Consider the following 27236-nt stretch of genomic DNA (forward strand, 5'->3'; position numbering starts at 1 on the left):
CTTTGTTAATTGAAGTGCCTCTCAACTTTCAACTGCTGCCGAAAATATGTATTTAGAGTAATCTAAAGTTACATTTTAAATGCCATTTAATCACACCACAAAAGAACTGGCCAAACCCACTCCAGTTCGCCCCTTTCACTGAAGAGGACCGAAGCGGTTTTTGGCGAGAAGTAAGAGGCTAATGTTGGGCCACTTCTTTAGCGGCTGTTTTTGCCTAGCTTTGGCAGCTCAAATGCCACTTCATTGTAGACACAAAAGCCGACTTAAAACACTTGCGAAAAATGTTAAAATATTTTGTAATAAAAGCAGCGGCCAGTGAAAAGGTTTAGGGCGGGTTTTCCAACAGCAACAACTACTTAAGCCGGGCACACGCAACCGGGTCCCAAGGAGAAATTGTTGTGGAAAATGTTTTATATGTTGCTATGAATTTTAGTTGTTGTTGGCCGCCTTTTTAGCCACCCGAATTCGCCGGCACAAAGAAAAGGGCACGGAAATAGAATAAAGAGAATGTGCTTGGCCTTTGCCTCAAAGCGTCATTGTTTGGTCGGTGGGTGGGGTGCTGGGTGGTTCGGTGGGTTTATTCCATTCTTATTTTCTGCTCCCTTTCAAGGAATCCATCCCCTCCTCCTGTTCGGTTGGCGGCCATTTTGTGCGCACTTTAAAACGTTTAGCTAATGAAATTTGCCGCAGCTCCGTTGTCAGAGCAAAAAAAAACTTCATTGTAATGGGTTAATTTTATTTACTTGGCTACAGCAACAATGGAAGCAACGCAAGTGGAGTAAAAGTAATAAAGCAAGAGCGACCAGCAGCAGAAATAGTAGTACACTCAAAAAAAAAAAAATCATCCCTGCTAGAAAAGCTATATTCAGAAAATGCAGTTTCATTTGCCTTGCTTCATTTTCCATTAAATTAGATTATTTCTCAGTGCAGCAGCATCGTCAGCAGCGAAGCAAAATGTTATAAGCTGAAATTTTATTATATTAAACCGACGCTTGATGAGTTTGGTTAGCTGCCGTTCCCATTCCCGTTGCCCTGTAAGTTTGTTATATTTTTTTGTTTTCCGAGCAGCAATGGAAAAATAAAAACAGCAGTAGCCAACCGAACTTGGCCCCCAAAGATGCGGAGTTGTCTTCAGCACCGCACATTGGATTCAATTCGAGGCGGGCAGAGAGTTCGCTTAAGTTCCGTTCGCTTCGGTTTGAGCCGAGTTGAGCTGCGGGGATGGCCACGTCGAGTTGAGTTGGCCAACTTGCGTGCTGGCTTATTAAAGTCGACCGCAGCTAAAGTTGAGTTATTATAAAAACAAACGACTAAGGGCTGTGGGCGGTGGGCGATGGGCTATGGGCGGTGTTTGTTATATGGCAGCAAGGGGCGTGGCATTTCACCAGTCGTTCGCCTTAATGTGGAGTGCAATATAAAAAGTATCGCATTGTGCGCGCTACCCTGATCCTGATGCTGCTGCTCTTGTGTTGTGCTTAAACAACTTGCGTTAAAGTTTTAATGATGGTGATGTCTATGATAATAATGTGCAGCCACTAAATTAGCAGCCCGAGGGGCGGAAGAGGGGGCGGAAGTGTGGGACTGTGGGAGTGATGCGGTAATAAGGCGAACAATGGCTTTTCAAGACGCCGAGGAAGAGATGGAACAGTAGCAGCTTAAAGCCGTCGCTGCACTGCATACGTAATGTAACCTAAAGTTTGGCCATCAAGTATACGCAACGTGGCCGCTTACGGAGGGCTAGATAAGTAGATAGCAAAATGAGGAATTCAAAGCGGTTGTTCTATTCAGTTTAAAATAATAGAAAGATTACTCTGAATAAATTAATCATTTTGGCGAAACAATTATAATACTAAATTATTTATTTATCAACAAATATACCTTAAATGTACCCCTTCAACTTGAAAACCTCGAAAGTTAAAGATTAAGTCAACCAAGTACTTGCTTGCACATGTGCTAACCCAGACGGCATGTCAAACGTATAAAAAAAGGGAGAACTCTAGTATTTCCGAGCAGTTTCATGCATCGCAACAATGAAGGAATTTCCCTGCTTTTCGCCATTCTGCAGCGCGTAGTAATGCAATTACACATTACGCATACGCGAAGTGGGCAAGCACTTGAGACAACATTAAGTAAGCAAAACAATAGCGATTGCCGGCAATTGGTGGAAAACATTGAGCGCCTAAAGCGGCTGCGGGGGACGAAGCAAAAGTGGAAAGCGCCAGGCGGGGTCGTAACAAACAGTAGCGTGAAAGAGCGCCATTAAGTATGCAGTTATAATGCGCTTTTTGTTGCACTTCTTGCAGCAGCCGCCTCGTTATGCAACGCTTTGATTTGCGTTGCCTTTTCGCAGGATCCGCATGCTTTTCCCTCCGGTTTTTCCTCCGCCTTGCGTTACGCTCTTGCCACCCCCTCGATGTCTCTGTCTCCGGTTCGGCACTCAAGGACTGCATAAATGCATCATAAGCTCGGAGCTGTTGCAATTTGCGAGGACATTTCTCTGTCTGCGCTAATGTGCAACTCTATCGCTGCGAACTTTGAACTCTGGGACTGCAATTTGTGCTGCTTATTTTGCGCTTTGCTGGCATTTTTCTGTCTTTTCGTTTTCCACTCTTGCGCTGCGTATAAAATATGCGAATTGAATTTGTATTTAAAGTTTCCGCTCTCGTTCTCAGTCTTCGGAAACTGGCAACTGGAAGGCAGCAAGTTGCCTAACAAGCCAAAACATTTTGTATGTACAAATTTGCGCTTAACTTTCGGCCGTGCACTCTCCGTCCTGCAGCTTCCACTCCGCTCATCACCGGGCTTCTTCTATTTTATTTATTACTGCAAATTTTAAACTGGAATTGAAATTTTAGGAACATTATTTCCCCCACTCTGCGAAGCGTTTCCTTTCTAGTTTTATGCTTTCATTGCGTTTTTATTATTTGTGTCTGCATCACGAAAGGAAGTTGGCTGTGCTTTACGATTGTGTGGATGTGTGTGTGGGGGAATACGAATCGGTATCTGTATGAGTGGATAGACATACTCGTAGATGGCTGCCAAAGTGCACTTAAGTTGCTCATGTATTTTAAATGAGTCTGAAAAGCGTTGCAGGAAACTCAACATATACATGTTACAGCTCTCGCACACTCGTGTTCATGCTGCAAAGGAAGTCTCAGGACAAGACCACTCCCACTTGCGCCTCCCATCTCCTTTGGCCCCTCCGCCATTGACCAATGCCTTTTTCGGCCATTGATTGGCTCATCAGCAATTATAGAAACAAAATGGGGGAAAAAAAAGCGACCGAACCGAAACGAATGAAAAAGGGCAACAAATTGGCTGGCAATTTGACGTATATATGTATATGTATGAGCTCTGTGTGGGCCATATAACTCACCTTCAATGCAATAAACCTCCAGCGAGTCGGACGTTTGATTGACCACCGTACAATTGGTGGGCGCTTCCGGTTTGCCAGCGGCTATCAAATGGAACACACAGGGCTCCTTCTGCTGACCCACATTGTTGTCGGCCCAGCACATGATGGTGCCAAAGTCCATTTCCTGCAAAAAGCGTAGGAGACAGTGTTTCGTCAATACTCAAGGGTGAACATGGATAAAAATAGATGGAACACGAGGACAATCGTTAGACTCATTCATCGTTCCAAACGCATACATATTTTATTTTATATTTAGAAATTGCCACGATGATCTAGTGTCATTTATTAAATTATGTGAATGTGTAATTCGTGCTACTGATCCGAAATCAAAAAATAATTCAAGTGCGGTAGTGCTTTGTGTAGTAAGCTAAACGACTTAGAAACAAGTATATATATGCAGCTCTTCAAATTCTTCCAGTACAACCACTTAAATTCAACTCTTGGATAGTCAGTTTAATGGAATTGAAGAAGCCGCGCTCGACATGGATGTAAACTTAATTCATTAAATCAATATGGATACGGTGCCAGTGTGTTGTCAGAGTTGCCCCTGATTGATTGCAGCTGTCAATAAGTTTTTCATTAATATAATTTCATGTCATGTCAATGCAGGAAGGCCGACGAGAAAGCCGGAAGGAAAAATGCCCGGCAGTAAAAACAAATGAAGCATTTTGTGGTTCTGCCCCACGGATATCTCATATATGGTCGCATACACAAATACAACTACATCTACATCTACATCCATATCCGTGCGAATTGTGGGCGAGGAAGGAAGTCATGTTAACATGGCCCTAATGCCTGTCTATCCCATTGTATCCCAGTGCTAAGTGGCCGCCTGCGGTCTTTGCCATTGTTTGTGCCTCTTGTTTATTTGTTTGCATTTTGTCAAATGTTGTGCTAATGAAATCCTTCGTCTCCGGTCAAGTGCACACCCACGCACACACACACACGCCAAACTACTGGACCATTCCCACAACACGTCCCCAGCAATCGATTCGCTTTCGTGGCCCGTAACAACGTATCTACGTATCATTGTGTCTTTGTGGGGCGTGTTTACCTTTGTCCTTTTCCGTTGGCTGCGAACACCAGAATCAACGCACTTAATCAACTTCAGGCAGGCAGGACTCATTAAAAATTGAAATCACTTTCGGGTGCACGGCGAAAAGTCAACGCAAATTGCAGCCTATTTGTCAGTCGGCACGCGATTTAACCTCGCTTTTCCTATCTTTTTGACTCGCAACGTGGGCGTGGCTGTCATTTTAATTAGGGCAAGAAAAGAAAAACATGGGTCACAAAAAAAAAAAAAAAAAAACAACACACCAAAAGGAAAGTTTGCCAACAGCCTGGGGGAAAGTCGAGATTTATGGAAATTGTGTGATGGTTAAGGTTCTATGGCCTTCCGCTGATGGAAACTCCAATCGTTTAGAAAAAGAGTTTGAGAGTTGGCAGCTCTGATTGATTACTGGCTCTGTTTCATTCTTTCTAATAAAAATCGATTGGGTTCGCTTTTGGGATTTTATTTAGTTCATGAACCACGAACATCCAATTAACTGAAATTGAGATACTAAGACTAATCATCAGAGTTATGTGAACGAAAAATAAAGCTGTTTAACTTTGATAGCCACATTCCTAAGTAGCTCATAAACAAATATTCTATTTTGCTTTTAAAATAAATTATGAAAATACCGTTCTCTTTTAACCAATTAAATGTAGCATTTAAAACTACTTCCTTTCCCACAAAACTGCCTGTAGCTTCAACAGAAATTAAAACGAACTTCAAGTGCCATAACTTTCTTTGTGAATAAGCAGGTTATTCTGCCGTCAGACGAAAATAAATTGCGAATATTCTGCAGCCTTTGACTAGAAATTTAAGCATCAGTGCTTATGCAAATTTATGACAAATTTATGAAAATTAAAATATGTATTCATCTATGCGTGTGTTAGCCTAGTGTGTAATTGCGTTTGCAGTTTTTGTTGTGCTGTTCTGAGTTGTGTTAGTGTTTGTATATGGCTAAAGTGTTGGTACAAAGGCGCCATGTTGGCAGCTGCCAACACTGCGCATCAACACCAACGGGCCAAAAGGGAAAGTGGCTAAAAGCCGGAGCTACGTCTGCGGCAATATAATAATGGAGCTGCCAGGGCCAAAAGCCCAAAACCAGAAACCAGTAACCAGAAACCAACTCACTCCCACACACACCTACACAATTGCCAGACATTTTAAGTAATAATCAATGTGGGGGAGATGCACAGCACGCTCTGCTTTTTCTATTTGCAACTGTCATCGCCCGGGCCGACAATCCTTGATAATTTTCAGTCCCTGGGGCCCCTGAATTTATGCCCCTCTATTTATTATGATTATTTCATTTTGTTTATATTGTTCTAATGTTGCGTCAGCAACAGTGTAAATATTGTTGCAGTAGCAGCAGCAGGAACGGCAGTTGCAGCCGTACAAACGAAAACAAAATCCATAGAATATACCATTCTCGTACGTATATGCCAACGTATACTTGATATTTTTCCATGTGTGTGTGTTGGTGCGACTGCCTGTGTTTATCTGTGTGTGTTTAAGGGCTCTAAAGAGGACAAAATGCCACTTCAAGGCATTGCATTCTGTGCATTTCGCTTCAAGTCAAGTCTACTGTTATTATTTATGCATTTTAATTAAAAATTTAAACATTTAAGTGACATTTTAATGAGTTTCTTGCACTGGGGTTCACACAGAAAGCGGTGGAGCTATGCCCCAAAAAGCCAAAAGACCGACATTTATTTTTGTGAAATATTTGAGAAATTTATATGTCAGCAGCGGAAATTGCTTGACATGAAAGCCTGGCAAAAATTGCTCTGCTCACACATAGAAAATAGCAATGGAATCGAGAAAAAAATGTGAGGAAATGGAGAAGGAGAAATGCCCATGCACAAAACAAAATTAATGAGCTGTTGGCTGCCTTTGAGCAAATCGCACGGGCTGGCAAAAAAAAAAAATGAAATGGGAAGGAAAAGCGAAAAAGAAAAATCCCAACCAAAATGTGATGACGGCAACGACGACGTTTGAGCTGCGGTTGGCGGAAACCGGAAACAGCATATATGACAACAGAACGGAAGGGATTTTTCATATTCAATTGAGCTAAATGATTTATGTCTGTGTATGAGATTGTGTGTGTCCAATCAGTGCGACGGACTAGTGTTTGTGAGCGGAACTCATTTGAATGCCGTTTGACTGCCTCGCAATTCGTTCGTTTGATCGCTGAAATGAGGATCGAAAAAATCGAAAAATACGGAAAATTTCGTAAAAGAGACGGAAAAGTGCAGAAGGAACCGCAACATTTTAAACTGGGTCAACTAGAAAAACCAGACGGAGCGAAGGACCCGAAACCCTAAACCAAACCAAGCCAACTGGGTGCCATGCAACTTGAACAACTGTGTTGAGTGCCTCTTCTCAGCACATCCCTCCCCCCACCCTACTTTCGCCCCTGGAACATCCCTCTTCCTGTCCCGGCCCATGCCATTTACAGCATCCAGTTGCAGCTCCTCCACTGTCATCGCATAATGGCAGCCATGTTGGCTTACAAGCGACCACAAGCCCAGTCCGAAAAACTTAACACGTTTGTGGTCAGACAGCCAAGCGGAAATGTAGGTGGCGACCGTCTGATGGGCAAAATCCAGCCATAAAAGGTCTCTGGCAGGAGTTGGCTAGGTCTTCAAGATGCCAGTAAAAAACTTCAATGTTGCAGGGATTTCTATATAAATCTAATACAACTTTTCCTTACTATTTATAATCCCTTAAATCTTTCTATAAAACAGATGAATTCATCCCTCTTGAACCTCAAAATAAATATATAAGTATTAATATTTAACAACGGATTTTGATAACATTTAAAATGTTGCTATAAATATCACTTCTTTCATTTTTCTTTGCACCACTTAATTTGAGGTCTTCCCACTTCTGAACTTTATCAACTGGCAATGATTGCTAGTATCATCTTCTGAGCTGCAAATTTCTATGGGCCACTCCACATGCAACTATGTTTGGCTGACCGTAAAAATGTACACATCAGCCATAGCACCATCTGCTGTCGAGAGGCTGACATGGGGAATATCAAATGCAAAAACCGAAATCCCAACGATTCGGACATTGATGGGAGTGTAGCTCATTGATGGCCAATTTGCTCGGCCAATTGCTGGGGAGGAGCTCCAAAAACTGCAATCGCAATTGCTGTTGGCCATTGGGGCCATTAATGCGGAAATGCTGCCAGAGAGCGACAGAGAACAGGGCCAAGAGGGTCGGCTCCGTCTGTGGAAGGTGCTCAGTTTTATCCTCTTCATTTTGGCCAATGATGATAACTATTAAAGTCAATGGCATTTACTTCCAATAATTTTCCTGCTCTTTTGTGCTAGCTTTTTATTTTTTTTTTCATTTTTTTTGTGCTTCCCAATAACCTTTGACATTCAATGGTGTTGTTGTGGATGATAATGATGATGATGGTGGTGGCACTGCTGCTATTGGATTTTTAATTAGAACGCAGTGCTAATAGAATTTTTAATTAAAATCGCTCGACTGCCACCAATGCCTGGCTGTTGTCTCTATCAGGAAGGACTATGCTCCACTTTACTTTCCCTGTTGCTGGCTGGCAACATGACACGCACACAGGCCCAAATAAATGGCAACAACCATGAGACCCGCCTATTAATTAAAATTTTTGCTATTCAATAACAGACAGCCCCCGTGGAGTTCAATGATAGGCACCCAGCACTGAAAAAAAGAGAACATTGTATGCTCCAAAAATGTTTAGATCACTAATATAAGAAGTCATATTGTCTAATTAAAAAAACGCATATAATGAAGGCCTACCCATTCTATTCTTTCTAATACACATTTAAAATTTTTAAGTGGTTTTTTTATCCTTCTGTAAACTCCCGTCTATCATTTTTTTCGCCCAGTATGGCCAGCAAACAAAATGTCAAATGTGTCAATAACAATTTCACATTAAAAGCGAGCACAGCGAAATATGAAATGAAAAATTTATCAAAGAGCCGCATGCTTTTACCAGAAATGAATCGAATGTCTGACGTGTTTAGCATTTAACATGACGAATGGGTCACGCATCTGCAAACCTCAATCCCGCCGACATTTGTCGGTTCCCAGGCGATTTTCCTCAACCTCCATCCGACTTTTCGGACACTTTCAAACTTACCTTGACGGGGGTGTAGGTGAGGGTTGAACCCTGGGCTGAATGGGGCCGGAAGCCGCTCTGCGGCATGTCGAAGGTCTCCGCCGTGTTGTTGAAGGACCACTTGAAGTTCTCCGGCGGCGGAAAGGCATCCACTTCGCACACTATTTCGGCGGCCTCGTTTCGCGCCACTCCATAGATTTTCTTTTGATCGGGCCGGCAAATTGGTTTATCTGCAAGTCGGAGAGCGGGAAAAACAGTCGGTGAGTGCGGAGATCGAATCAAAGTTGGCTATAGTGCAGTCTGCTGTTTGCATCTGCAGCTGGAATCAATAATCGCATCAAACTCTTGGCGGCGGCTTCTTTGTTTTAGCCCGCCTCTTCACAGGCTCTGAAATGCCAAGTAGAAAAGTTTACCCTTTTGTGTTCCTTCCTACAAGCTTCATCTTTCTTCTTTGGCCATTCAAGCAGCCAAATAAGCTCAACAAGGATGGTTGAACAGAAAAAAGATGCCGAAAAATAACCGAACCGAAACGGGTGAATCAACAAAGAAACTAAAGAGATGGCTCACTGTTAAATAGCTCGAATACCTTTGAATTTTTTGTAAAAAAATATCTGATAAAACAAAATTTTTATCTAAAATTGTTGATTTTAAATATATCCTAAGAAAATACTAAAAGTGTTAAGGGCTCCAATGCTGCAATGTGTAAGACCCTCTTGGAGCCTCCTGTTCAAAATTCATATAATTTTATAAAACTACGAAGAGACGACGTCTTGAATGAAAGAAAAACTTTGCGCTGCGAAAACTTTCAGCGACATCAAGGAGAAATGCAAGGGAAAGCTGAGTTGCGCAGGCCAGGGAATATTAAATTTTCTAATCCTTGGCCGGCGAAAATCTTTCAACTGTCTTGCCACAGCCACGAAACTTTTGAAAGTTGCAAGTGGCGAATTTATTGTGCCATTTGACAACTGTCGATATTGCATGCCAAACTGGAGCAGTAAACAAATTTTCAGCACAGCTCGGGGAGCAAGGAAACGAGAGTACACTGACAGAAAAGGGGGCATGATGGCGGAGGAAACGCTACCAGTTGGACACTGAGTTTTGTGGCCAGCGGAAGCGCTGCTTAAAACAAAAGCTCCGAAAGCTGAAAAAGGCAGAAGTGGAAGTGATAAAGGGGAAATGGCACCGGAAAAACCAAAGCATAAGGCCACAACAACAGCAGAGGGACTGCTTAAAGGGCCGGCTGGCGAAAATGAATAGAAGCATCTTTGGCCTGCTAAATTGCTCGAAAAAGGCAAACTAATTAACCAAAGTTTGACTCAAGACAGGGCCAAGTTCAGGAATCCGGCACAAATTGAGCAGAAGATTTGCGGTTTTGTCCTTCGAGCGCAGAAGCCTTACAACAAACTTGAGCTGACGACCCAAACTGGTTTAGGAATATACCTTAGTAAATGTGCCCTTTCACTCGGTTATCTTGGAAGTTTGCGACTCGTGCCGCAATTTCTATAATTATGGCTATCAATCAAGTAAAATCCATGTAAAATATTAAAAACGTAAAAAATTCTAAGCACATAAGGTACTAAAATTATAAACAAAATTTCATGTTAAAATTTCTTTTTGCGGTTAATCCATGGCTCGTAAGATAAATAACACGCAATCAAAGTTGTGTTTCTTATATTATTGTGCCACAAAAGTTCGGAGCTTGTGAATACACTTCCCCTTTTTGCCAGATCCACATTTCCGCCCTGTCCATAGCTCAGCGACACACAAAGGAGCATTCAAGCAGCGCACAATAATGGGGCGTATACGCAATAAAACTGCAAGGGGCCCGCACGAGCTCACAATGCGGGGAGTTCAGTTCGCCGTTCATCGGTATCCCGATGCCCCGCTGTTTGCCATCCATCCTCGTCTCTGGCCATACTCGAACACTCAATAATGCTCGTTTTTGTGTGTCAAAGGTCCACTCGAGAAACCAAACGGCAGCAGCAGTAGAAGCAGATGGACCAGCAGAGGCTGGAGCGGCGAAGAAGGATTTAAGTGGGTGGTTTTGGGACACAATTCGATTTTCTATTTAAGCCGCCGCCGAAGCATTCGTTAACGGCCCGAACGCAGCAATTCGAGAGCGTTTTTATGGGTCAGCCAACACACAATGCGCCGCGCACAATGGCATGTGTGCCGAGGTGCCACAAATCAACATATCCCGCAAATATCCGTGCCCCACTCATCGCGATACTCACACATCACTTTCAGCTCGACCACATTGGAATCCCCATCGCCCTCCACGTTCGAGGCGGTACAGGTGTAGTTTCCGGCCTGGTGACGAGTGACGCCCTGGAGCGCCAGATCTCCGCTGCTGACAATCACGCCCGCTCGCTGGTTGTGCTGAATGATTTGGTGCTGCAATTGGCAAGATTAAGACATAATTAGGGGGATTGTCAGTAAAATGTGCGTACTTAATTAAAGAAAGAATTATAGGGAGAGAAAAGCTTCTCTGGTCTACTGTAACGGCTTTAATTCAACCCTTAACTTATCAGATGTGATAAATCAGTAGCTGTGTAAATTTCCTTTAAGATGAAGTCGGATTTGCCAACTTTTATATACTTCAATCCCAGGGAGACAAGGTCACCCATCTGAGCCCTTTTTTGCCCCCAAAAAAAGCACTCATAAATGTGCGCATCAGTGAGCTGGCAGCTTCATTAAGAAGCTGCGCCTTTGCTGACTACGTGCCTGGCATCGATACTGAAAAATCAGCCGATATTTACTTTAAGTTTTCCCTTAAACACACAAAACCCACCAACCACCTTTCACCGCCCACATATTCGTAAGTAGGCCTTCACACTCAAATGCTTACAGAGAGGCTTGACCTTCTTGCCGCACTTTCTCGCACTTTCGCTCTCATTTTGAAATAATGCTCGAAGCCCGATGTTCGCCTTTTGGTTTTGTAGCCTTTTCCCCAACAGGCCGGCACTCGACAACATTTTGACGCATTTCCCCAGAGCCTTGTGCCATTTAGCAGCAAAACAAATTCGCACTTTGCCCGAGCTCAGAAAACAAACAAGCGGCGGGCGGGGGTATGGGGGCGGTAACAATGAAAGCATTGAAATAAATAGAAATAGAAATAAAAATGTGTATAAATATGGTCGACAAAAGTCAAAAAGCCAGAGTACGACGAACAAAGCCTCAACGACCTTAGCACACATCCATACTGAGGAGGTGCCTATATCGGGATGTGTGGGCAAATAAATAGAAACAATGCAGCCAGGCCAGAAACACTTGGATAATAGTGTGGCCCAGTACACTTTAAAAACAGTTGCCAATACCAATATTCTATAGCACTTATGTTCCGAAAATAAGCCAATCTTCAACTGAACTTAAAACTTTCTTCAAATACCTTGTGTACCATCAAAGTTTGATAGATTTATATTTCTATTTAATCAAGCAAGATGCAAAATAACTTTAATTATAGTTTAATTTTCATATAATAACTTCGGTCACTTTGAAGTGTACATAATAGGCAAGGAATTCGAGCTGGGATAGAGAGCCGTAGTTGATACTCCAGTGCATTGGGAAGGGGTCTGTTATCCTGGGAATTCCATGCCGCGTCTTTTGTTCGGCGACCCTTGTGGTGGGGGCCCCTTCCATTGTGCAGATGTAAACAATTATTTAGATGGTTAGACATACGGTGAATGCCGGGTCAGGACAATATTTGCCCACCAGTCACATTTCGGCTATTGAATTCCATTTGCTTTGTGTGGCCATGATTGATATTATTGGCAAAGTGTCGGCGCTATCCGACACCAGATTGCAGATACAGATGTATCCATTACATATGCAATGCTCTGGCGCTATTAGCATATCCCTCGACTTGTTTAAAGATCCTTAAAGTGCAGAACAGCCCCAAAGGCATTGTGTGCCCTGCCCCTTCTCGAAAAAGGACCTTTCCCGCCCGCTGCCGCACAGCCTCAATTCCCGTAGGGTCAACTTAAATAGCCCAAATGGGTGGGGGAACGAACTGTGGCTTGGCACAACGACCTTGTTGTCATAAAACAAATAAAAATGTCGCCATGCATATACGAAAAGTAAATAAAGTTCAAGGTTGTCGCAGTCAAAAAAGCAAAATGAGAAAGGGAAAACAGAATGAGGCGAACCAAAAAGTGTAAACAAAGACAAATAGAATGATAAAAAAAAAGAAGGTGGGCCTGCAGACCCGTTATGCCCGAGCGGGCGTTGGGGATTATTTCAAATAGTTCGGGGCACATCCGCTGCAGAATTTCCGCCCGCTAACCAGCGCCCGTTCGAGGTCAACACCAGCCAGGCCCACTTCCCTCCCATTTCCCATCCACTTCCCGCTGACTTGATGATGTCTGCACAACCCTTTAGTGCCCCTCAATGCTAATGGCGCATTTTATGCGTTGCCATTTCTGTTTGTCTGTCTCTCGGCCGTGTTTTCGACTTGTTTGCCAGCCACTCCTCAAGCGCCAAGAGCCTTGGGCCACAATCCCATCCAGGCCGCCCTCTTGTGTTTGTCTGTTATTGATGTTAGTTCCGACTATAAATACCCAATTAGTTTCCGTAATTTATCTGATGGCTCGGACTGATTGGGTTGATTTGGTTTCGGCTTTCCACGAGCGCTTTTTACGCGGCTGCTCTTTTTTTAACTTTGCTTTAAAAACATTTCAGATTAGCTCAGAAACATATTACACTTCAACATCTTATAACTAAAAGTCTTCTCATTCGTAAGCAACATTTTAATGATTTAAGTATATATCTTACTTGTGGAGAAAGTGAAATATTATTAGATTATAGCTTGCAAACATTTTGAGTGGCTGTTGAGATGCACGGTCATTCATTTCTGTACGTCCAGTTGAAAACAATAAACAAGATCCACATATAAAGATATCACCATTCAATTGCAAAATCTATTCAATTTGCAATGTGTGCTTGTTCGTTAACCAGAAACTTGCAGTTGAGAATTCAAGATAATGAATGAAAACATTCGTTTAAATCAATATAAATTTTGGACTGCCTTTATGGACCAACCAAGCATTGCCACTTGCCTTGTGGAGCTATGTAAATATTTATGCTCAAGTTGCTGCAAAACTCTAAAGTCGTTTCCACCGACTTTGTTCTCTAATCAAATTTTCCGGCTATGTTTGCTATTTCTGCGGTTCCTGACGCAGCTGAGATAAATGCGAGTGTGTGGCCCAAATAAGTTTTACTGCCAACAGGATTCGGATTCATCCGGGGCTAGCTGGTTGCTCCGGCAACGATTCCATCAAAGTTTTGCTCCTTCTCCGGCTTGTTGTTGTTAATGAACATGTGAAAACTTTTACCCGCACGCACATTCGCTTGAGAACTTTGGCCCCTACTTCTGTGTCCATGTGTGTGTGTGTGTGAGTGTGAGTGTGCAAGTTTAATAAAACTAATTGTTAATTTAATTTGCCAGCTCGTCGTTAATTGTCAGCTTGTCTAATTGAATAATAACAGACGAAGACAAGTTGCCTGAGCTCCACTTTTTGCCCTTCGGCTGCTCGGCGAGGAAGAATAGTTGAGTTCAAACCGAATCGATGTGGTGGCAAAACAAAAATTAATTTACTTGTTAACTGGGTGCAACGGAGTTGATTTAACTTGATTTGACTTCTAATTGCACTTGTAGGTTTCAGCGTCGCCATTGCCATTGCTGTTGCCAATTAACAATTGACTTTTAATGAACGCCCGACCTGGCTTCTTTGCCTTCACTTTGGCCCAAGCCATTTGCAATTTTCCGCTTGGCCTTGAACTCATTACGCATACGCCATGTGCACAGCTCGACCAAGCGTGGCTGTCTGTCTAACCTGCACACCCCTCTCGCCATTTTTCTTTACTATTTTCCCTGTGTTTGTGTGTGTGTGTGTGTTTGGCTTAGTTTCGTATCCATTTCATTTCCATTTTTGTACTGCCACAGTGAACTTTTATTGTTATGACACTTGGCTAAGAGCAAAGTGAAAGGGCAGAGAATCTGTAGGGGATTTCACGCTGAGCTGGGTAAACGTAAGTGACGATTGCCAACTAACCAACTAACTAACTGCGCTGCTGTTGCTTTCTGGCTTGTTAGCCAGTCATACAAATCCTGTCTCGTAACGGTGGCATTAGTTAGCTAAAGCAAAATCCTTACATTACATAAACGAGCTTGTCTCTTAAATATGGCCTTCTTCAAACGTATAAAATATATTAAAATGTGTTGCCAAATAGCATGTTCATTGAAGTATAGTAAGGGTATTGGTGGAACGATTTCAACCATTCTTTCCGTTCTCAGTTGATTTGCATTCAACATAGACTTCTAAAGCTCATAGATTGGTCCTGTCCCTATCTCTCTATCTATAGCCTGGCTCTATTCATGTATAATTAGCATTTTGTTCGATGTTAGATAGAATGTAATGGAATCAGCACTCGAACCAAACCATGCCATTGTCTCTCGGGCAAATTATTATTTCATATAAACTTTTTATCTACCTACCCTGCTCCCTGGGCAAATGTCTTGTGAAAGTTCCTTTGTACTAAATATCCTTCGGGTGCCGCCCCTACAAGAAAAACTTTTTGGTCGTCTTCGAGTATTTGTATTTGCTTATTGTTGTTTTCGGTAAAAGTTATGGCTAAGTTGTTGGCTTTGCTGTTGCCGTTGTTTAGCTTGGCTCTTTGTTTGGTCATGTACTTCATTGTGAATGAATTCAATTAGCATTCATATTATTCATACACTTGATTCGTTTCTTGTTCGGCATTGAATAACATTTATTTGGCCACCATTGTTGTTGCCGTGGTTTGAGTTCCTTCTTTGTGGAACCACTAATAAACAAATGATTTTCCTTGTAAACTTGTACGAACTCCTGAAGTTCCTCCCCCACCGAAGGCCTGTCCTCATGCCAGCCACTTGACTCTATTGCCTTAAAATAATTGGCCAATAATTCAGTAAAAATGACCACTTAATTTCGGCTTCATAATAATTTACCCAGCTGAAGGAAGGCTCGTGTGTGTGGAAGAAGCACGCCAATGTCTTGGGAATTGCCGGAAGTTCGGCAGTTGTACGCTCAATTGCCTTGAGTGCAACATTTGAAGAATGTTTGAAGGTCAGTAGACAGAAAACCAATATAATAATATCTGAATATACTATTTATATATAATACATAAACACCGAAATGGCAATTGGTTATAATAATAGAATGGAGTTATTATAAATCTGATCTAATTAAAATCGATTGCTTTATATTAATATGTAGGAATCTAAACAATCAGTATTTTTTTCCGTGCATCTGAAATTGTACGTCTGTCAAAGTTTTTCAAGAGTCCGATCCAAAAATAATATATTTTTTATGGCACTAAAAGGTATATTTTGCCAAAAGTATACTTTACACTTTAGACCATACAGTTTTTGCCCATTCTCTCTCTTTTTTTGCATGTGTCTCAATAAGAACTGCCCTTTTAGAAGAGCCCTTCATAAATATTGCAAGTCAAGTAAAGGAAAGTTGTTTGTTTGCTCACTTACATTATGCTTCCATACAACTTTATAAGCAGCCGGATTTGCATGCACTTTACACTCAAAGTAGACATCATCGCCTTCCTCGATATCCTCCGGATTCAGATTGGAGCCGAGGTCCAGCTGCAAGGTGGGAATGACTGCAAAGAAAGTGGGTAAGGCAGAAAACAAAACACTGGATGAGCATTGTATTCATTTGACTAAGGCAAAGACTTAGACTTGGATTGGGATTGGGATTTACTCGACTGGGGAGAGTCCATCAAACGTAATTTGCTGGCTGTTTTGGACAATCCTTCATCTCGGGCCCAAGAAAGTGGCCTGAATTGGGTGGTGGTGGGTGAGTAAGGGGGTTAATCTGGGCTTATCTGTGATTAGTGTCGCTCCTTCCCAGCCTTCTATCTGTCTACGTAAGTATCCAAGTTGTCCCTCGGCTTTTTGCCACCTTCCACTTGTTTATTATTATTTTGCACATTGTTTTTGGCAACTTTCCCTGGCAGCGTAGTTCTGGTATTTGCTTCGCTCTCTGTCTGCTTAGTGCTTCTGCCTTTTTCTTTTCTACTTTCTGGGGTGGCACGTTCTATAAGCAAGTTTCTTTAAGCCGATTTCGTCTTTTGCAAAGACTTGTTAATGAAAATGAAAAGTGCTTTAACACACACCATTCCAGAAATGAGACGAGAATGGGCGTGAACCGAATAAAAGAAGGGGGGCTTTGGAGACGGACTGGCAAGGACAATGCGAACAGGAAGAACGAGTCAAAGCAGTTTGCATAATTTAAAGACTTTTCCCACTGTCCCCCTTCTCCATTGCTCCCACCCCTCATTGTGTCTATCCTTTTCCCGCTCAACAAGTTCATTAGCGACGACTTTAAGCCGACACAGAAAACTAAACTACAACGAAGGGACAAGGGAAATAAAGGATGTGCACTGAGCAAATATCGTTGGTATTCTAATCGCACAAGAAAGAAAACTATTGTAGCAAAAGGCAACAATAAAACTATAATAAAGTCTCGTAAATATATCTTAAAATTTCTTAATAAATTAAAATCAAGTATTTGCCTACTAAGTATTTAGGTAAAAGTGAGAAACATTTTCGAATTCTTTGGTTAAATCAGGATAATTTTAAATCCGAGCTAATTTTCTTTAACTGCATAATGACAGTGAGATATTTTCCGAAGGAAGTTCCAAGTGGCTGGCAGGCCACACTGTTGCGGTTAGGATGGGCTTAAGTGGTAATAACTGTCACTGGCCAAGCTGGCCAACTACGTCGAGCTAATGCATTTTATGGTCCTCCATCTCGGTGACCCCCGGTCCGATCCATCGTGGAGCGAATGTCCCGAAAACGAGAGGAAAAACCAAAGCAAGCCCATCCCAGTCGTATCTGCAGCTTAACGTAACGACTTTTGAGTGCCAGTGCCACATTATGTTGCAGCTGCAGTTGAATTGGAAGGATTGCGTCTGTGTGCTATGGGTGTATGGGTGTTTGTACATGAGTGTGTGTGGGTGAGGCCTGTCATTGTCTATTGCACAAAGTTGAACCAGTTCTCGTTAGCAGTCCTTAAATTGATTCTACTATCCTCTCAAGCCATATAAATTGCATTGGCCGGGAAGCTTATTTGTTTCGTCCTATTTCTAAATCCCCTTTGAGTGTAATTTAGTTATATTTGAAAGTTTGAAATAGACCATAGTTGGACTCCTATTTTTTGAATCCGAAATAAAAGTCACTGCAATTTGTAAGCATTTTTAAATTACATTTTGTATTATACGATTTGTTCCATAAATAATTAAAAAAGGTATTCCCAAACAGACCATGATTATTATAAAACAAAAATTTGCCTCGTCATTAAGTTTATTGCGGATATGACTTCAATTCTTTGTGGGATTGGGCTTTCCCGTTGATTTAATTTTGGTAGTCTAACCTGCGTTGATTGTGTGGAAAATAATAGGTCTGTCTGCGTCGAGGGTCTCTGATTAAGATATTAGAGATAACTTTTTTATGGCTCGGCTAAATGTGATGTAATATAATGAGAAAATTATTGGCAGCGTCAACTTCAACCTGGGCCATCCCATCGCTGGTAGCAGCCGACATTGCATCAACTTTTCAATTTACCCCCGTCGCAGGAGGCAAACAAAGAACACGCTTAAAAAAGACACAAAATCTTCTCGCGGCAGCGAGGAAAGTCGGGCGGGAAATATGAAATCTCAGGAAGTGTCAGCAGAAGGAAAACGGAGGGGGCCAAAATATTTTAAGCACGCTATAAACATGTAAATGAGCATGGAAATTGAAATTGTTATCTAATTTTTTATATCAGCGCTCGCGCAGAAGCTGCGCCCGACTCCTTCGCACAAGGCAGTACACTGAGAGAAAAGCACGACCTTAAATCGAATGATTATTGGATGTCGCCGGGATATTTTAAACTGTATATTTACGCCCAAACTTTAGAAGTGCCTTTCCTAAAGTCTTCTTTCAAATAACCATATGTAGGATATTTTCTTGGAGTGCACTCTCCGCAGCAAGCCGGGAAACATCCCCATCATCTTGGAAGCCAGCGAAAGGAGTAAAAGTTTCAATGACATTGGGGAACAACGAGGCGGTAAGCTTTTTAGATAATAGACGTGGCAACTGTTTGCCCAAGACGCTGTCGTCACAGCCCAGAAGATGAGGACCCCGGACCCCAAGACTATTGAAACATTAAGGTTTACCCCATCCGCATATGTGTGTTCGGTGGGTTTGGCTTAAAGTGAGCTTTTCCGGCTTGTCGTGTAGTGTGTGCATAACTTTCTCGGCCGGGCGGCGTTTTTAATATATTGCCATAGAAATTTTATTAACAAACTTTACCCCCAGCACATTGTTGACGCGGCCCATAAAACAAGCGTTTGACATACGAACCGAAAGAGAACAAAAATTTAACGTATTATGTAAAGTCCGCCAATATTTGGAACAGAGTTCCGAAATCCCAACTACCGCCTGTTATGTCACTATGGCATTGGTATGCAAAACAGTATTGATTCCCCAAAGGACATGGGCGATAAGCGGTTGACATAGTTTATGGGATCGCCCGAGAACCAGGACGCGGGCCCTTCGATGGTTTATGGTATGGGGCACTCATAAAGTAGCGGCATATGTCAAATCGGGGGTGTTATTAAAGCGACAGGGGTGGGCTGTTCCTGGTACACAGAAAGGGTTGGGGCAACAAAGCCTGACAATCGTTTGATTGATTCTAGGGCTAAAAGGAGGCGTAACATAGGCAGTTACCCAATAACTCTGTCAACATAATAATTTTAGAACACAATAGCGTGATTAATTTAAGTGTTATTTAAGGACATTTATTCAGTGCACCTGCATTCTTTGCTATAACTGCAATATTTTTCATTAATTCTGTCGCTGCTGTTTAATTCATTTAATAGGCCTCTTGATAAGTGTAATTTAAACGATTCATTATCGATTGGTTAATTTGTAAATAACGAATATAGTGTGCCTTGGTTAAAGGTCTATAGATATACTTACAGAACACATTCAACTTCATGGCCGTTTCTCGAATGCCATTTCGAACGAGTTCATTTGTTGCCCTGCAGGATAAAGCCTTGCCATGGTCCTCTCTTGTGGGTGTGATCGAAAGCACCGAAGTGCTGACATTGCCGTCCTCCGAAACCTAATAGAATTTATATATTTAACAACAGATTATTTAATATTTATACACCTACCTTCTGGCTGTGACCATGCAGCTCGAGATTGCCCATCCACCAGGTGATTTTGGCCGGTGGCCTCGATCCGATCGCCTGGCACTCGATCTCATACTTTCGATCCGCTGACATCGGCTGATTGTTGAAGCTGATTTCCACCAACAGAGGGCGCACTGCAATGCAAACAGTTTGATTATGGACGCGCATTAATTTCCTTCGTTAATTTATTTGCTTAAATGGAGGTTAAGGTTGGTTTTTACTCTCGCCACTCGTTCGATATTTTTTTGGTTTTGTTTTTCGCTTTCTTTTTGTTTGGTGCGACAGCAGCATTTTGTTGATTTATTTAAATTGTGTGTGAAAATTCGAAATCGAAATGGAAATGGCAGGCAATGCAATTAAAATTAATTGCAACAAATTATGATTGCCAGCAGCAGCAGTAACTGCAGCAATAACAAACTGGGGAATGCAACAATATCGAGCATAGGGCAGCAAATATAACTGTTTTTGCAGAAAGGACTCATAATACCGAATAATAAATGTCAGACGGAAGGGGCAAAGGAACCGACTGGATACAATTCGCAGCTTCAGCAAGTCGGCTATTTAATAAATAATTGACATATGGATTGGTAGATCACAAACATGCATTAAAGTTCGGCCAATAAATAGTCATGCAATTACATTTATGTAATTTGAATATTTGTTAATATTCATGCTGACAGCAATTTGTTTACCCACAAAATTGAAAATTGCACAAACCAATAAACAATAACAAACATATTTTTTCCCGCCACCGAAATATGGTCACGTATGGCTTTGGAGTCTAGGTTCATTATCAGCATTACACAATTTCCCATCGTTATCGAGATGTCACCGCGATTGTTTTTGCGTTTCGCGCCTGCAGTTTTCTTTTTTTGAAAATTATAAATTACGCCATTTGCGTTTGAATTGGTAAATTTTTGTTATTCAGCGATTTATTCTGTTGGAATAAATTAGAAGGAACAAATTCAGGGAAGATGGGTTCGATAATTTGGTATTGCTCGCAGGAGTGCAACAAACCGATTAAAGGGTATCAATTAAGAGATACCTTTAAGACTCAACGGGACAATTTCTTGCAATTTAACGAGTTAAGCCAACTATTCGTTCAGCTTTTTCATTTGTTGTTACATTTGCTGCGGTTGGCCGCGCATTTTATGCGTTAATTTAAAGGCGTGACATTTCAGTTAAGCCCAAATGCGATAATAAAAAAGGAAAAACCAATAGAGGGGGGGAGCGTAGTGCTGGCCAACTATCTACAATTTTATTTATTTCAATGCCATTTTAACCTGTTTTTTTCCTTGCATACATTACAATATTATTGTAGTTTTTTTCATTGTTTTTATAGGCATTGAACAGGTTTCAGTGCGGTTGTTGGTGCAGCGCTTTATTGTAATTAAATTAATTATGCACATTTGCATTGGAAAATCATTTAAATGTTTAATTAAACGCACTACACCAGCGAGCATAGAAGACCCGGCCCCGAGGACTGAATGGCCACCAATTATGCAAACAGATCCATTAAATTGTTAAAGGCTTGAACAGCGAAATCCCCGAAGGACATTTAATCGATAAGAAAGGAGAGGTGAATTTTCCTGCTGGCCCATTTACCATATATCGATTTGCAGTGCAGTTTCCTGAAACTTTTGATTGGGAAAGACGAACTCCAAGAAATCTGATCCCCAAATTGCAACTGAAATCGTGAATGCTGTGGGAACATTTTAATTCAATTAAATATTGCATTTTAACTTCGACCAGCCCTTGTGGGCCCTTCAATTGTGTGCTAATGAGGAACTCTCATAATTGTTTTGTGTGAGTGACTGAGTGTCGTGACGGGCGTAATCTAATTGTTAGTGGCCATAAAATTAACTAATTAAGGTCGTACTTATTATTCAACCGCCCCGTTACCCGGGCTCCTCTATTCTGTCATTACACGCAAAGCAAAATAAAAACAGCACAATTGCTGTAAGGGAAAAGTGGCAAATTCTGGTTAGAACCACAACGGCTCCCTTTTTCATTTCAAGGTCATTTGTTAATCGTAGTACGAAAGTGTGGCCACATTAATTGGCCAAGTTAGCGACATTCCAGCGCCTCATCTTCCACTTTTCTTATTGGTGTGTTAACTTTTATGTCCTCGCGAGTGCGACACATTCCCATGTTCTGCCCAGTATTTTGTCCCATCTCAGAGCAATAATATCAAATATGCACACCACCAGCTGCTGTCTGTGGAACATTTTGGCGTTATTTTTGGGGAACTGGGAGCCTAAGTAGGAATTGACGTCCAATTGCTTTGGCGTTTTGAGAGCCATGACAGACGCGCCAAAGTGCCATAAAATTCTATGGCCAATCTTTGGCTGTTTGCGCAACGCCAAGGGTATGATAGCCAAATATTATATGGCATTTCAAGGAATCAGGGAGAGGTAGCTGGATATGTTGTACAAGTTTAAAGAAGATCCAGTTATGAGAGATCACTTCATTTGCTTTTGATTTAAAAGAGTAGTAAACTATAGAATTGTTTTTGCGCTACATTCAGTTAACAAGTATAGTAGTAGTGTTAAGAAAGAATAACTTTTGGATAGTTTGTGTTCCATTGTATCTCCACTAATAAAGCTGACAGAATTTCCAAATACATTTTTGTCACATCGAATTTATTTGCCAACAGCTTTTGCGAACACAAATCTCTTAACCACTCACACTCGCACTCAGGCACTCGAAATTGGCAACAATTTAATTCAATTTAACAATTTGCGCTGGCGGAGCGTAGAAAAAGGGCATTTAAAAAATTGTCACAAAATAATAAATCCATTCGGGTCATGCACAGTCCACTAACCTGAACGCTACTATTATATAAAACACAAAAATCCAAAAAAAATTCATATAGTTCGATATGATGTTGGCCGTACAATATGTGCCAGGTCAGAGGCCATAGAATGTAGGTGGGATAAGTTACGCACAGGAATTTCTGTTCTGTTAGCCGTTTTTCCTATGCGCTGTATTTTTTTTTTTTTTTTTTTTTTTTTTTTTGGGAACATGGGTATCGCATGCAATGTTGCTGCTGTTCCCGTTTGCATTTTGTTATATTTGCATAAGCCATTTTATTATCTATTTTTTCCTGCTCAGCCTCTCTGGGTTTTGCCTTACTGATTTTTTGTTTTTTTTTTTTATGGTGCTTTTGGGGTGTTTGGTTCGTTTTTATCTGCGCAGCTATTTGTTAAAACTTTTATCGCAATGCTTAAAACCGAGCAACAAAAGCAAGAGCACACAATCTGGATCAGGAAAGAGTGAAATAAATACAATAAATAAATAAATTGTTTGGCAAAACGCTTTTAGCACCATATTTGGGTCGTTTTAAAACGCTTCAATGCTGAAACATTTTTCACTTTATTACAAACAGGAAAGTCAGAAGGCGCCTAATGAAACAGAAAGCTTACAAATGCTTGTTTTCAAAATGGCCAAATACGAGACACAAAAGCCTCTATTGATTAGCTGCGTTTAATAGTGGACCAAGGACATTGTACAATGTATATATATTTTTTTTAATATTTCATTTTATAAAAGAGGCTTTCTTATACTCACGGTAGAGGTCGATCGTTATGTTGGTGGCCACATATTTCTTGTGGAAATTGCTGGCCTGGCAGGTGTAGACCGCATGCTGGTGGATTCTTGACAGGTTGCGAACCACCAGCTTGCTGTTGATGGCGCCATCGTATGTGTAATCGACGACGCTGTTCTGCAGCTGCCCATTCATCAGCCAGATGACTGTCGGCGGCGGAGAACCTGGAAAAATAGCAAATATGTGGTTTAAATCTTCATTAAAGATGCTATGGAATACGCATTTTTCACATTAACTTGAGATTGGCTTTAATTTTAACAGGGCAATGCTTAAGTGCCATAATATACATAGTTAATGATGATAAGTTTATTCTACCGAAATCCAATAAGTCCCCTCTCCCTACTAAAGCAACACTGGCTGGTCTCGAAATTATCCATCAGTTGGATTAAAGTGCCTGTTATAATCTATCCTTAGAACCTCTAATTTAGTAAGCTGGTGGGGCTTGTTGACTAGCCACCACAGCGGTGCAATTGCTGCGGAGTTGGTGCCACTTAAATCAGCACACAGACGCACAACCACATTACTCATACGCAGCGTGGCGCACTTGGCCGCCTTTAACGACTTCAACTTAATCAAGCGCTGAAATTAGCTTTTGTGTGCGTATATGAGCGCACATTAATTTAATAGCAACGGGTGGTCGGTCACTCACTCAAAAGGAGAGCAAATAATACACAGTTAAAAAAATAATTTATCAAATGTGCAGCAAGACAGAATATCTCGATTAACAGCTGAGCTTGATTAACTGTTATTTTGAGACTCTAGAAATGTAATTAAATTCTATTTAATTGTATGAGTTCTCCAAACTTTTCTTTCAGTGCCTGGCGTTGACACAAATAAATTCTGTGACAAGCTTGTTGTATATTTTTCTATTATTACTTAGTTATTACGCAAAATGCTTGATGAGTAGCCATAAAAAGCAATGCGACTAAACAAGTGCCATTAAATCCACCTGGAAATTCACTAAAACTATGCCACGGATGGGCCGAAAACTGCACTTGATATGTTTGAAAAATGTGTCGCACAGGCACAAGTACATACATAAACATAGATTTCCCTACAAATATGTATGTATGCGTATATACGGAGAGGTAAACGCACATTACTTTGATTAATAACTGCCATTTGGTAGAGTTTTATGTTGTTTATGAAAATATTTCACATACTCGCAGAGGGCTCTCTCTGCGTGTGTGTGTGTATTTGTGCCGGAGTAGATTAGCGCATGTGTAGCAAGCCGGCTTAATGGTTGCCAGTGATTTATTGGCCTTTACTCGACCGGCAATACAATGGGAAAATATAACAAAAAACGTTTGGAGATCCAGAAAAATTCCAGTGAAAAGTGTGATTTGAAGCTGCAATTGTTGCTCGCTCTTCTTTTGTGCACTTAAAGCCAGCATTTTCTTTTTCGTAAATTTTACTGACCCTTGCATTCACTTTAAGGCCCCGACCAAGTTTGCTTTCAAGAATCGGGCGATGTCTGCTGTTTTTTAATGTCAACGTAACGTGCCACAACCCACACAAACACACACACACGCACACTGCTGCAGCTGACTTGCATTTACTCTTCACACAAACACACCCAAAGTTTGCACTAGTTTTTTACTCTTTCTCCCTGCTTTGCTTTCTTTTAACTCGAGTTTCATACTCTGAACGGAGGCACCTTAGAATCCCCAAAAAGTGAGAACTGTTTTTTTATAAACTCAAGCTTAAATGAATATGTAAATAATTAAGTTGTTAGTACTTAAAACCTAACAAGAATATTGCAATAAAATATAAATTATAGTAATTGAAACTATAGAATAAAATATAAACGAATACAAATTATTATTGAATTACGGTTAAATAATTTTAAATTTAGAAACAAAAGTTTCCAAGGATAATGTATATAAAATGCATCTGTGTATGACCTATCCCTCGGAAAGAGTACTTATGTCATAGTCCTTAAAAAAAACCCGCTCGTCTCTTTTATTTCCTTTTGCTTTTTAGCCAAGTGCTTTGCCATTTTTAGAGCAGGCATCAAAAAACGGGTTTTTGTGCCACGCAGCAGAGGAGCAGAAGCAGCGGCAAGAGCGACATTAGCATTTCTTTGCCATGTCCACCTGGCGTGCACTTGCCCACCTCCCACTATTCGCCGCCTGCCACCCACCGCCCACCAGCTCCAGCCACGCCCACTTCCTAATGAGCAGCAGCATTCAAATGCGTGCCAGTTTCCAGCGTTTTCTTGTGACGAAGTCTTTAAGCCGCCACCAGCCAGTCCGACTCACTTATGCACTTTTGCACACATGTTACCAGAACTCAAAAGAGTCCTTTTTTTTGGTTTCACATTGTTTTGACTATCCAAATCGCAGAAAAATGCACAGGGAAAAGAAAATATCCGAAAAATGATTGCTATTTGGTGTCTTCAACTATTTTATAATGTTATTTGCTTATTAGCCATTTGAATTTAAACTTTTTTGATTTAGTTGTTACAGAAAATATTAAATTAAACACATTCTTTGGATTTTTAGTAACAGTTTTTTGCTCTTTGTATATAGCAACTACACATGAAAACTTAGACAAGCAAACGTGTAGTTATGCAATGCTGAACTATTTGCTTGTTTAGTTTTGCATATCTTTGCATCTTGTGCATCTGTTTTGGCTTTGGATTTGTCTCGGGTGAAATAGATACACTGGTAAAAAAAGAGGGTGAGTGGGTGGGACCACAAAGCCGAGCTCTTAAGAAATGGAAGAAAAAACAGCACAAATTTAGAACTCGTGATAGTAACAAAAAGTAAAGTAAAGGGGAAGAAACTCTGCCATGGCACATAAATATGTTTTATGTTGTTGTCTTTGGCACTATTTCTGCTTATTCAGTTCGCAAGTGTCAGGGGGACACTCCGTCCCCCTCGCTCACTTCTTTGAGTGCTCTTTGCCATTTGACCTTTTGTCCAGTGAGGAAGCTGTAAAATAAATTTAAGGCTTGCCGGTTTCAAGAAATCTCATTCTTTAAAGTACATCAGCAATGGCCACTCTCAATTGTTATTTGTACTTTGTTTGTGGAGTAATTCGTTGGATTTCTACGCTCTCAGTATTAAAGTTTTTTACACCAAAAACGACCCAAGTAATAATTGATACCTTCAAGGTTTTATACCTCTTAGGGCGCCTTTTCGGAAAACCCATAAATGAAAAATAAATGAAGTTGAAATTATGCAAACTTTTGTGGCAGACAATATACTATTTCAGCCCTCCCCCCATTCGTCCCCTTAAGTATTTTGCCCATTTTGCTGGTCCTATTTTCGCCTTAGTAAATAACTTGTGTTGTTGCACGGCCCCGTATTGTTGCACTTCCGTGCTCCGAAATGTGCCACAACAGCGGGGCAGCAACGTCGGTGGGTCGTAATAGTAATAATAACAACACGAGAAAACTGTAGAGAGAAATTTTTATAAAAATGCACACAATTTTGTACTCGGCAACCTGCCTAGAACAACAACAACAGCAAACACAACAACAATATGGCCAACGCTCACTTTGGCCAAAGCGGAAAACGCCTGCACTTCCGTTTGACACACACCGAAAAAAAAAAAGAAAAGGAAAGAAGGGTAAAAAGCCATTTTTAGCACACTTTAGCAATGCTAGGAGTTCGTTCTGAGGGGTATATACGAACTTCAGATGAATACGTTTATTGGCCAGATTGGGATATAGTTATATGGATTTTAAAAAAGAAGTTCATAGGATCCTATTCAACCCCAAGGATTTCGTTTTAGCTATCATCTTTATGTGAAGCAACTTAGATATTTATTTTCTTATTGAGCAGGAGATATTTTATTTGATTAAATAGTTGTA

At 41.0% G+C, this 27236-nt stretch overlaps 1 protein-coding gene across 3 annotated transcripts in view; it reads right to left on the reverse strand.

Annotated features, from left to right (window-relative positions):
• LOC6606889 (irregular chiasm C-roughest protein) overlaps positions 1-27236 on the reverse strand; it is a 77701-nt gene that overhangs the window by 6622 nt on the left and 43843 nt on the right. For all 3 annotated transcript variants that reach the window (XM_002031647.2, XM_032721782.1, XM_032721781.1), the window contains exons 7-13: positions 23380-23580; positions 19792-19943; positions 19595-19739; positions 16100-16230; positions 10818-10977; positions 8605-8813; positions 3377-3539 (exon numbers count right to left, since the gene is read on the reverse strand). In XM_002031647.2, coding sequence (XP_002031683.1) covers positions 3377-3539; positions 8605-8813; positions 10818-10977; positions 16100-16230; positions 19595-19739; positions 19792-19943; positions 23380-23580 — 1161 coding nt within the window. The remainder of the gene's footprint in view (positions 1-3376; positions 3540-8604; positions 8814-10817; positions 10978-16099; positions 16231-19594; positions 19740-19791; positions 19944-23379; positions 23581-27236) is intronic.

This window comes from Drosophila sechellia, chromosome 3R (assembly GCF_004382195.2).
Source record: "Drosophila sechellia strain sech25 chromosome 3R, ASM438219v1, whole genome shotgun sequence".
NCBI lineage: Eukaryota > Metazoa > Arthropoda > Insecta > Diptera > Drosophilidae > Drosophila > Drosophila sechellia.